This window comes from Anolis sagrei, chromosome 8 (genome assembly GCF_037176765.1).
Source record: "Anolis sagrei isolate rAnoSag1 chromosome 8, rAnoSag1.mat, whole genome shotgun sequence".
NCBI lineage: Eukaryota > Metazoa > Chordata > Lepidosauria > Squamata > Dactyloidae > Anolis > Anolis sagrei.
This window is the reverse complement of record NC_090028.1, coordinates 26,871,876-26,884,698: the sequence shown is the minus strand read 5'-3', so window position 1 is coordinate 26,884,698 and position 12,823 is coordinate 26,871,876. Positions and strand designations below refer to the sequence as shown.

The 12,823-nt window shown below is 42.2% G+C and overlaps 1 protein-coding gene across 2 annotated transcripts in view; it reads left to right on the top strand.

Annotated features, from left to right (window-relative positions):
- PIEZO1 (piezo type mechanosensitive ion channel component 1 (Er blood group)) overlaps nt 1-12,823 on the top strand; it is a 177,483-nt gene that overhangs the window by 96,334 nt on the left and 68,326 nt on the right. For both annotated transcript variants that reach the window (XM_067471064.1, XM_067471063.1), the window contains exons 9-17: nt 1,011-1,097; nt 1,182-1,266; nt 3,115-3,218; nt 4,019-4,279; nt 6,076-6,187; nt 6,271-6,449; nt 8,490-8,638; nt 10,280-10,450; nt 10,557-10,657. In XM_067471064.1, coding sequence (XP_067327165.1) covers nt 1,011-1,097; nt 1,182-1,266; nt 3,115-3,218; nt 4,019-4,279; nt 6,076-6,187; nt 6,271-6,449; nt 8,490-8,638; nt 10,280-10,450; nt 10,557-10,657 — 1,249 coding nt within the window. The remainder of the gene's footprint in view (nt 1-1,010; nt 1,098-1,181; nt 1,267-3,114; nt 3,219-4,018; nt 4,280-6,075; nt 6,188-6,270; nt 6,450-8,489; nt 8,639-10,279; nt 10,451-10,556; nt 10,658-12,823) is intronic.

Below are 12,823 nucleotides of genomic sequence, written 5' to 3'. Positions count from 1 at the left end.
ATCTTGGGAAGTCTGACTTGGCCACGGTGGTACACGCTTTGGTCACATCCCGCCTCGACTACTGCAACGCTCTCTACGTGGGGCTGCCCTTGAAAACGGCCCGGAAGCTCCAGCTAGTCCAGCGCGCGGCAGCCATGTTGTTAACAGGAGCAGGGCGTAGGGAGCACACAACGCCCCTGCTGTCCCAGCTCCACTGGCTGCCGATTTGCTACCGGGCCCAATTTAAGGTGCTGGTACTATCCTACAAAGCCCTAAACGGTTCCGGCCCAAAATACCTTGCAGACCGCATCTTGGCCTACGAGCCCACGAGGACCTTGAGATCATCCGGGGAGGCCCTTCTCTCGATCCCGTCTGCCTCACAGGCACGCCTGGCGGGGACGAGAGAGCGGGCCTTCTCGGTGGTGGCCCCCCGGCTGTGGAACGCCCTCCCTGCTGAAGTTAGACAGGCGCCCTCCCTTATGGCCTTTCGTAAGAGCCTGAAAACATGGCTCTTCGAGTTGGCCTTTAACTGAGTGCTATATCTTGGCAATGATGACCGGAATGGACCACGACTATGAGACTGACTATGACCCATGATATGACGAAGCGGATTTTTAGTATAAGTATATGTCAAGTAGTAGTAGCATGTTATGTATTGTTCTGATTACTGTAAATTGTCTTTTCTATGTTGTTGTTCACCGCCACGAGTCGCCCCCTGGGCTGAGAGTGGCGGTAAATAAGTGCAAGTAATAAATAAATAAAATAAATAGTTTGAGGACCCCTGCCATAGAGTCATAGTAATGTGTATCTATCAGTCTGCAAATTGACAGATTGTTTATATGCAGATAAACAGATTGCTCAGTGATTGTTCATTCTGGGGACAATGGGGTTGGTAATCAATGGAGAAGGCCCTTACGATCTTCACGGAGGGACCTGTATATTGCAATATTGCTTGGTTTTCTGGCTGATAGGATAAAGGAATCCCCAAATACGTCCTGTTTCAAACCTTCTTCCCTGTTTTTCTTTTCAAGCGACGGGATACTGAAAGCTCTTCCTCCGAACTGATGGAGATGGAGAACTGGTCCCTGGAACAAGAGGCCGTGGCTGGAGATGCAACGGTGGGAGTTTCCTGAGATTTCAAGGATGGATGTGGCCAGCTATCACCTTTTCCCTTCATTTCATTTTGTTCTCTTTTTTTCCAGCCCATGTTGGTTTCCGAGACGGAGGCTTCTGGCACCGATGCCGAGAATTGTGCAGTCCATGCAATTGGGGAGCCTGAGCCGCTTGGTAAGGACATTGTTATAATTCAGCCAATTATTGTGCCTAATGTCAATGAGGAAGTGGATCATGGGATTGTGGATCATGGGATTTCGGGGCCTGCTGAGCCTGTGAGCCAGCATGAGATTTTAAGTCCTGAAACTGAGTGTTCTGTGTCTCCAACAGTTAGTGAAGGCAAAGGCCACATTCTAGAGAGGGGCCCAGGGAAGTCTTTCTCTAGAGAAGTGAGTTCAGAGGATGAACTGCCAGGGTGGAGAGGTTAATGAGCTGTTAGATAGGAGATTTAGTTTTCGCAAACTCCAAGCTGCTTCACAGACTCAGCAAAGGTTAGAGAAAAAGTTGGTATCCATTTGCCAGGGCAAATGGCATGATTTCATGGCTTTATTAGAGAGACCAAAGGGATTTTTCAGCAGTCTGGTCAACGTTGGTGTTTGTCAAGTTCTAATCAAGACTGCTAAGGGAATTCTGGTTCCATGTCTCCAGTAGTTCATGTTCCCTGCTTCCAAGTTTAAAGGATTGCTCCTGAATTCTGTGTATTGAATTATATGCTGTCTTGTGTATCCTGATTCTATTGCATTTCTGGTTTTTGATACAACTCTTGTACCTTGGATTTTGTAGACTCTTTCTTACATCAGACTTAGATGTTTTTGTTGGAGTTCAGCCTGTGATTGTGTTTCAGGATCAGGGCGCTTTGGATGTGGGAAGTGATGCCAATGAATTTCAAGATGGCAATGGTTTGGTCGATCATACTGATGCAGAGAAGAACCAGGAGACTTTGCACAGGAAAGTGTAGTTTTCCATGAGAATGTCCCTGAAGGGTGTGGTGAGGATGGCATACTCCCTGATTTGTTTGGAGCTTGAAAACAACTGGGCACCTGGCCCAGCTGGAAAATTTAATGAGCAAATAGATAGGAGGCATGAGATTAGTCAAAACAGGCAGACCGAACAGGGCCTTCGGCAGTCTGCCGGAATCTGACAGAAAAAGATAAGGGAATCTCAATTAAAGCGAAACCAATTTCTGAGTGCTGGGGATAGCTTAATGAGGGGATAAAAATTCCAAGCATGGGAAATATAGTCAGATGAAGCATCGTTTGGAATCAAGGAAAGTTCTCGCTCTTGTTCGTGGAAGCATTGCTAGGAAGATCCTTGTCTAAGTGTTTCTTGTTTCATGATTTGGATTCTTGGATTGTATGAATGCCTTTTCATGTTTTGGATTAATGTTTCCTGGTTTGCTGAATTATATTAGAGAAGTGTGGACTTTGTTTTTATGGACTTTGCTGAACTTTACCCTGGACTATTTTTGCTCCTGCTTATCTTCTTACCTAATTGGATTTACCTATTTCTTTAAAGTGCTTTTTTACTTGCTGCTTTTAAACTATCTTCAATAAAAGGTGTGGTGTTTACAGTCAGAGAGCTTTTCCTGCCCTGGAGTGCAACCGTTTTTATTATTTATGATGAACTGCTTTTTATTTATTCTTCAACAAACTACTTTGCTGATTTACATTGGACTGGAGTGTAGTGGTTAAGTGGAGAGGTGCTTCCTGCTCTGGAATACAACATACATGATGCTGGGTTGAGTCTCCTTATGGAGAAGGAAAGGGGGGGATATAAATAAACATAATAATAACATAATAACAGTAATATAATGGTCTGTTTTGCATTGTCTGCTCTCTAAGGCACTTTCCTTGTTCTGTCTCTTGGTCTCTCCCCTAAAAGGAAAGAACTTGTACTAAGTCAAGAACTTGCTCCATTGACCTCAATACTGTCTGCACTGACCCGCAGCAGCAATGCCACAATTGTCTTCTCTGAACCAGCCCTTTTTTTTGCTTTCAAAAAACCTCTCTATTCTCTCTGTAGCCAACAAGAGACGGAAACGGCAGAAGGAGAAGCTGCATCTGCTGCATTCGCTGGGCCACATCGTAATGGACCAGAGCTACGTCTGCGCTCTCATTGCCATGATGGTAAGAGAAGGAGCCATGAAGCCCCTCTAGGCTTGCAACATGACTCCATGGTGGAAGTTGACCAACCTGAGCCCTTTGATCTTCAGGGGAGGCCCTCCTTTCACCCCTACCAATCTCACAAGCTCGTCTTGTGGGCATAAGAGAGAGAGCCTTCTCCTCTGTGGCTCCCCGACTTTGGAACTCATTCCCTGGAGAGATCAGGAAAACCCCTTCACTAGAAATATTCAAAAAGAACCTTAAAACCTGGCTTTTCCGCTGCGCCTTTGGTGAGTAGGTGCACAACATGACACTATTGCTCCCCTCAATGCTTCTGCCACTGGAGTACATGCCCTATGAATGGGAAGTTTAGTTTCACAACCCTGTGTGTTTTCATGAGCTCCCTGCTCCTATTTTTATCTCATTAGAGGTTTTTAACCATTTCATCCTGTACATGTGGCCCACCCACTGTTATTGTGATTGTGTTTATTGGAATGTTATTTTGTCACTGTGTTTATACTTTTTTCCCCTCTATGTAATTTTGATTATGTTGCTTGTTGTTTATGTTTTGATGTTATTTTGCTGTAATGTTGTCCTGGGCTTGGCCCCATGTAAGCTGCTTCGAGTCCCCATTGGGGAGATGGTGGTGGGATATAAATACAGATTATTATTATTATTATTATTATTATTATTATTATTATTATTGGCAAACTTCATCCCTCCAGGCATTTTGGACTGCAACTCCCACAATTCCTAACAGCCAGTGAAAGAAGATGATGCCTTCTGTGTTGGCTGCAAATTCTTCTTTCTTTGTTGGCTTCCAGGTGTGGAGCATCACCTACCACAGCTGGCTGACCTTCGTGCTGCTGCTCTGGGCCTGTCTCATCTGGATCGTGCGTAACCGGCACCAGCTGGCCATGCTCTGCTCGCCCTTCATCCTCCTCTATGGCGTGGCCCTTTGCAGCCTCCAGTATGTCTGGGGCATGGATCTGGAGGCCGAGCTGCCCACACGGGTGGGATTCATGCCCCTCCAGCAGCTGGGCCTGCGCACACCCCTCCGCCCCTGCCTGGACCTGGGGGCCAAGGTGAGCCACCAAACCCATTGAAGTCTACACCTGGGCATCCTTTTCCCTCGATTTGTTTGCAAACACAGACAGGAAAAGCATTACAAATAGTGCATGACAGGACCATCCCCACCATATGTATATAAGGTGCATAAGAGACACATCAATGCAAATGCAGGCATGAAAATGATTACAAATAGTGTATGAAAGGACCTCACAGCCATATTTGTAAGGAAACATCAGTGCAAATGAAGGCATTAAAATCATTAAAAATATTGTACAAAAGGACCATCCCAGCTATGTGTGTAGAGGTGCAAAGAAAACATCCAAGAATGTTGGTTTTAGACTTGGGTTTAATCTATAATATTATGTACAATGATCTTCAAGTGATATGTGTAAGGTGTATAGGAAACATCAGTGCATTTTGGGTTTAGACTTGGGTCCTATCTATCAGATAGGTCATGATGTGTGTGTGTGCATATATGCAAATACATGTATTAAATGTATTAGGTATGTATAAGTCTCTCCTATACAAAATACTTGAGGCCATAAATGTTTGGGATTTTGAATGTTTTCAAATTTTGGAATAATTGTATTTGCATATACATATGGGACCCAAGTCTGAGATTAATTTGTGCTCCATATACACCTTGTATACATATCCAGAAGGTTTAAAACTTTTAAAAAACTTTTAGAAACTTTTGAAAACTTTTTAGAAACTTTAAAAAACCTTTAAAACTTTTTAAAAATGGAAAAAAACTTTTTAAAACGTTTAAAAACCTTTTTAGAAAGTTTTATAAACTTTTTAGAAATTAAAAATTAAACTTTAAAATATTTTTAAAAACTTTAAAATAACTTTTAAAAAACCTTTTAAACTTTAAACAAACTTTTCTAAACTTAAACAAGCTTTTTAGAAAATTTTAGAAACTTTTAAAAAACTTTTTAAAACTTTTAGAACCTTTCTAGAAACTTTAAAAAAACCTTTCAAACTTTTTAAAAATGGAAAAAAACTTTTTAAAACCTTTTTAGAAAGTTTTATAAACTTTTTAGAAATTACAAATTACACTTTAAAAAACTTAAAAAACTTTACATAACTTTAAAAAACCTTTTAAACTTTAAACAAACTTTTCTAAACTTAAACAAGCTTTTAAGAAAATTTTAGAAACTTTTTTAAAAATTAAACTTAAAAACTTTTTAAAAACTTAATTTTTTTAAAAAAGCTTTCTAGAAACTTAAAAAATAAACTTTTAAAAAACCTTTTAAAAACTTTAAAAACTTTAAAAAATCTTTTTACAACTTTTAAAATTTTTTAAAAAATTTAAAAACTTTAAAAAACTTTTAAAATATAACTTTAAAAACTTTAAACAAACTTTTCTAAACTTTGTCTAAACTTAAACAAGCTTTTTAGAAAATTTTAGAAACCTTTTTTAAAAATTAAACTTAAAAACTTTTTAAAAACTTAATTTTTAAAAAAAAGCTTTCTAGAAACTTAAAAAATAAACTTTTAAAAAACCTTTTAAAAACTTAAACTTTTAAAAGTCTTTTTACAACTTTTAAAAACTTCTTTGCGTGAAACATTTGGGTCCATGGAAGCATCAGAAAGCCATCCAAATGGACAATTTTGGAATTCTGCGGTAAGGAATTCTCAACCTGTATATAGAAATACAAAATCCTACAAAATCTCAAACACTCCAAGTCCCAAGCATTTTAGATAAAGGAGACTTGATATATATCATGAAATCTGGAGACAAATAATCTCATTTGGAGCTATCTCCTGATGCTGAATTCCTCTTGTTTTTCCTTCTTTTTGCCTGCAGCTCCTTTACACTCTGACTTTCTGGCTCCTGGTACGGCAATTTGTGAAGGAGAAGTTGCTGAAAAAGAAGCAACCCACGCCCCCCTTGAAGGAGGTCACCGTTTTGGACTCAGGTGAGAGCTGGGGCCCCAAGTATGAGGTTTTGTATGCCTGGATCAAAGTAGTGCAAAGTTATTTATTTGTCCTTCTCTTTTAGGGCCTGCCCCCAAGCGGGACATGCTGAAGACCCTGGGGGCCTATGTGACAGGCTTCTTTGCCAAGTTCTGGATCCTGGTTTGCGCCGGCATGTTCATCGTTGTCACCTTTGCCGGCCGGCTGGTGGTCTACAAGATTGTCTACATGTTCCTCTTCCTGCTGAGCCTCACCCTCTTCCAGGTGAGACCCCCATCTCTGAGTGTGTCTACACTGAGGAACTAATGCAGTTTAACAGCACTTGAGCTGCCAGGGTTCAGGAATGTGGAATCATAGGGTTAGTATGTTGCAAGGTTCTTTAGCCTTCTCTGCCACAGAGGGTTGGAACCTTACCAAACTACCGTTTCCAAGATTCCATAGCATTGAGCCATGGCAGTGAAAGTGGTATCAGACTGCACTAATTCTGCAGTGTAGATGCTGTTAGGTAGATAACGCACTGTTAGATTGAAATACATTGTCTGTAACCCCATTGTGCATTCCTGGTTGGAAAATACCGTTCGAATGGACATGTGGTCTTACACCTATTGAAGTGGAGGGACAGGTTAGAGAAGCTGTGTCATGACCATGTTTCAGCTACATTCTGTGTATTTTAATACGTATTTTATAGAAACAAGTTTTAATTAGTATTTTTATGGAAACATATTTTAATATGTGTATTTATGGTATTTTAACAATGTTTATGTGTTTTAATTATGCTGTAACCTGCCTTGAGCTATAAGGAGAGGTGGGTAAGAAATAAAATTATTATTATTATTATTATTATTATTATTATTATTATTATTATTATTGTGTGACGTCATGTTGTTCCTTTTTGATGGTAAGATGGTAAGATGCAATGAGTATAAAACTAGGTAGCAAGCATGTGCTGTCTCTCTTGCCCTGATTCTCACTTCTCATTGCATATCTGTTGCGATATCTGTCGTGAGTATATCTCTGTATACTGATGTGTGTATATAGCTGTACATAAGGATCGTGTCAAGATGAAAAGCCTCTACTGTGAGTTTGGATGAAAACCAGAGTCAAAGTGTTTTATTAAACAGTGAGTGGCACAAGGTCAGGTGGTGCAGTAAAACTCTGCTGACTTCTGATAAAAGACTGCAATGCTTAGATTGATTTTTATAGCTGGCTTTGAGACAATCAGTCCAGTGCGCAGTGTAGGGAGGGTGTGATTGAGGAAGGAGAAAACTATACATCACGCACCTATCCTGCATTTTCCCCCAATAGATGCACCCTCAGATCAAAGGCAATCTGGGGTTTACAGCAGCGTTTCTCAACCTGGGGTTCAGGACACCTTGGGGAGTCACAAGGGGGGTATCAGAGGGGTCACCAAAGACCATCAGAAAACACAGTATGGAGTTTCTGTGTGGGAAGTTTGGCCCAATTCTAATATTGTTGAGGTTCAGAATGCTAGTTGATCGTAGGTGAACTATAAATCCCAGCAATTACAACTCCTAAATATCAAGGTCTATTTTCCCCAAACTCCACCAGTGTTGACATTTGGACATAATGAGTACTCGTGCCAAGTTTGGTCCAGATCCATCATTGTTTGAGTCCACAGTGCTCTCTGGAGGTAGGTGAACTACAACTCCAAAATCCAAGGTCAATGCCCACCAACCCTTTCACTATTTTCGGTTGGTCATGAGAGTTCTGTGTGTCAAGTGTGGTTCAATTCCATCATTGGTGGAGTTCAGAATGCTCTTTGATTGTAGGTGGACTACAAATCCCAGCAACTACCAAATGACAAAATCAATTCCCCTCCCCAACCCCATCAGTATTCCAATTTGGGTGTATGGGGGTATTTTTGCCAAGTTTGGTCCAGTGAATGAAAATACATCCTACATATCAGATATTTACATTCTGATTCATAAGAGTTGCAAAATTACAGGTACGAAGTAAGCAACAAAAATAATGTTATGGTTAGGGGGTCACCACAACATGATACCTGATACACCCAAATTTGAGTACTGGTGGGGTTGGGTAGGATTTTGTCATTTGGGAGTTGTAGTTTCTGGGATTTATAGTTATAGAAGGGGTTGCGGCATTAGGAAGGTTGAGAAACACTGGTTTACAGGGTATTTATGCTACTCCACCCAAAGCAGGCAATCTATTTTTTAGAGTTGGAGGAACAGAGAAGGAGAGGTTGGGATACCCCACAATGATGTGGATGTGACCCATTCTTCTTCCTCCTTATGCTCTCTCCATATATATATATATCTCCTTCAGGTTTACTACAGTCTTTGGAGGAAACTCTTGAAGGCCTTCTGGTGGCTGGTGGTGGCCTACACCATGTTGGTGCTCATTGCGGTCTACACCTTCCAGTTTGAGGACTTTCCCATGTACTGGCGAAACTTCACAGGGCTGACGGATGAACAGTGAGTACAGATCCTACAATTGGCATCATTGAAAGAGATGCAAACAGAAGCACACTGCTTAGGAGAGCATAACAAAACATGAGTTGGGTTTGCTTTGACTCAATGCTTCTCAGGTTCTGGTTCTCCAGATGACATTGGTGGATGGTCTACGAAGAGAGCTAGACAGGGGGAGTGGCCTTGCTGGTTCTCCTGGACCTCTCAGGGGCTTTTGATACCATCAACCATAATATCATTCTGGACCTTCTCTCTGGAATGGGGATTGGAGGCACTGTTTTACAGTGGAGCTGGGGGACTCCTGTTCGACTCCCTGGCCAGTGGCCAGTTCTGTCCTCCATGCTGTTTAATATTTACATGAAACCGCTGGGAGAGACCATCCGGGGTTTTGGAGTTTAGTGTCAGATATATGTGGATGACACCCAACTCTATTACTCAAGGATGCCGTTCTGGTCCTGAATTGGTGCCTGTCATCAGTAATGGACTAGACGAGGGCGAACAAGCTGAAAATAAATCCAGACAAGACAGAGGAAACTCCTGGTCAGTTGTAAGGCAGATCACAGTGTGGGTTCAGCCTGTGTTGGATGGGTCGCACTCTCCCTGAAGACACAGGTCCACAGTCTGGGGGTGATCCTGGACTCATCACTGACCCTGGAACCCCAGGTGTCAGCGGTGGCCAGGAGCGCCTTTGCACAGTTAAAACTTGTGTCACCTCCAGCCATACCTTGAGATGCCTGACTTCGCCATGGCTTAGTCACATATTGTTTGGACTACTGCAATGCTCTCTACATGGGGCTGCCTTTGAAGACAGTTCAGAAGCTTCAAATGGTCCAGAGATCGGCAGCCAGGTTACTAACTGGAGCGCCATTCAGGGAGAGAACCACTCCCATCTTGCGGCAGCTCCACTAGCTGTTAAATGTTTGTTAAATGTGTTTTGTGCCACTGTTCAATGTTTATGCTATTTGTGTATGAGATTTATTTTAGTTGCTTTGTATTAGTATTTGTATTTTGCTTCACATTGTAATTGCTTGTATTGATGTATTGTGGGCTCGGCCTCATGTAAGCCGCACCGAGTCCCTTGGGAGATGGTAGCGGGGTATAAATAAAGTATTATTATTATTATTATTATTATTATTATTATTAAGTTATTATTATTATTTTGGGGCTTCTTCAGTTCCCTGGATCCTGTTTTCTCCCTAGAAATAGCCATGCCAATTGATGCTTCTGGGAGATGGGCATCTAAAATCTAAGGAACTTGAGGACTGCTCTGTCTTCCACTGGGTCCATTCCCAAACCTCACACCACTTCAGCACTTGTCAAATCAAGACCGTTATCCGTTCTGAGTTGTAAATTGGCACGTAACCTATAGAGACTTACATCATTACACATGGACAGTTTCAGTGTCCTGTGATAAATAGAAGTGGGTCAAGGGAAATCTTTAATGAATGCCCCTCGTATATTATGAAATAGAGAAGTCAAGTGTCCTGCTGTGAAGGTCTCCAGTTTGCAGCATCTTTAGATCATTTGGTTCCCTGATTTCCTCACTGGCCATTCCTGCTTCCATTCCACCTATCCTTTAGTGCTTCTGTTTAATGTCACTGCTCTATTTTGAGGTTTTTTCCCCCCTTCCCTTTCCATCACACACAGATTGGGAGACCTGGGTCTGGAGCAATTCAGTGTCTCCGAACTCTTCTCCAGCATCTTCATACCGGGCTTCTTCCTCCTGGCTTGCATCTTGCAGCTGCATTATTTCCACCGCCAGTTCATGCGTGTCACAGATCTGGAGCATGTCCTTGCACCACAACACCATGCGTTGGGGTATGTCATGTGTTGCCTATCAAAACCAGCTTTAATTCTCACTTCCAGCATCCCCATAACATAGCATGATGATGGTGTGTGCCATATTATTCTCTTTCTCTGCTAGTGATGAAGACTTGAGCGGGAGCCGGATTCTGCTCCATTCGGAAGACGGAGATGAAGCCGGAGACGGAGAGGCCAGGGATGAAGTTCAGGATGAATCTGGAGGTAAGACGGAGGCCCATTTGCAAACTTCCCAGGCTCATGGGAGGCAACTGAATGCAAGTTGTATATCCATTATCTAAAATGCTTGGAATATTAAGGGAAGGAAAAAAATAAATAAAGGATGCAATATTAAGAGAGATATGGGAGGAAGTTCTAGGGCAGTGGTTCTCAACCTACCTAATGTTGCGATACAGTTCCTCATGTTGTGGTGACCCCCAACCATAACATTATTTTTGTTACTACTTCAAAACTGTAATTTTGCTACTGTTATGAAACATAATGTAAATATCTACGGAATCATGGGAGTTATAGTTTGTTGAGGCAGAATTGGCGAGAGACCTTGCAAAACTACAACTCCCAGGATTCCATAGCATTGACCCAGGGCAAGTGGGGTCCGACTGTATTTGTCCTACAGTAGAGAAGCATCCATGGCTCATGCTATGGAATCAAGGGAGTTGTAGTTTGGCAAGGCAGAGACGGCAAGAGACTATGCAAAACTGCAACTCCCATGATTCCGTACCCTTGTTCCAGGGCAAGTGGGCTCCAACTGCACTCATTCTACAGTGGAGTGCACCCATGGCTTCAGTGCTATGGAATCCTGGGAGCTGTAGTTTGGTGAGGCAGAGACAACGAGAGACCTTGCAAAACTACAACTCCCTGGATTCCATAGCATTGATCAAGTGGGGTCAACCTGCATTCATTCTACAGTAGTGATGCACCCATGGCTATATGCTACAGAATCATGGGAGTTATAGTTTGGTGAGTCAGAGAAGGCTTAAAGACCTTGCAAAACCACATCTCCCAGGATCCCATAGCATTGATCCAGGGCAAGTGGGGCCCGACTAAATTCATTCAACTGTGAAAATGCACACATCGCTTAATGCTATGGAGTCATGGGAGTTGTCGTTTTGCAAGGTTTTTAGGCCTTCTCTGCCCAAGAGTCCTGGTGTTTCACCAAACTAAAACTCCTTTTTTTTTCGTGTCAGGAGCGACTTGAGAAACTGCAAGTTGCTTCTGGTGTGAGAGAATTGGCTATCTGCAAGGACGTTGCCCAGGGGATGCCCGGATGATTTGATGGTTTTATCATCCTTGTGGGAGGCTTCTCTCATGTCCCCGCATGAGGAACTGGAGCTGATAGAGGGAGCTCATCTGCCTCTTCCCGGATTCGAACCTGTGACCTGTCGGTGTTCAGTTCTGCCGGCACAGGGATTTAACCCACTGCGCCACCGGGCGCTCCTAATATCTGATATGCAGGATGGATTTTCATTTACTGGACCAAATTTGGCACAAATACCTGATATTTGAATACTGGTGGGGTTGGAGGAGAATGATGTCATTTGGGAGTTGTAGTTTCTGGGATTTATAGTTCGCCTACAATCAAAGAGCTTTCTGAACTCCACCAGTGATGGAATTGAATCAGACCTGGCCACACAGAAATCCCATGACCAACAGAAAATGCTAGAATGGCTTGGTGGGCATTGACCTTGAGTTTGGGTGTTGTACTTCACCTAAATCCAGAGAGAACTGTGGACTCAAACAATGATCAATCTGGACCAAACTTGGCACGAACACTCAATATGTCCAATGTGGACTCTGGTGGAGTTTGGGGAAAATAGACCTTGACATTTGGGAGTTGTAGTTGCTGGGATTTATAGTTCATCTACAATCAAAGAGCATTCTGAACCCCACCAATGATAGAATTAGGCCAAACTTCCCACACAGAACTCCCATGACTACAGAAAATATTGTATATTCGGATGGTCTTCGGGGACCCCTCTGACACCCCTTCGCGACCCCCCCAGGGGTCCCGACCCCCAGGTTGAGAAACACTGATCTAGGGATTAGAATAAAGGAAGCAGATTGGGTACAATTATGGGATCAAAGATATTTAAAGAATTTATTGATACGTGTTAAAGAAAATTATTATAAATTGGTTTGGAAATGGTACTTAACACCAGTAAAGATTGCAAATATCAATAGGAATGCCACAAAAAACTGTTGGAGAGGTTGCTAGGATGTGGGTACATATGTGGTGGCAATGTAAATATGTAAATGAATTTTGGGGGAAGGTATTTGGAGAAATAGAAGCTATAATGGATATGAAGATAGGAAAAAGTGCAGGCATTGCATTGTTGTCACTATATAATGTTAAGAAATTAAAAAACAGAG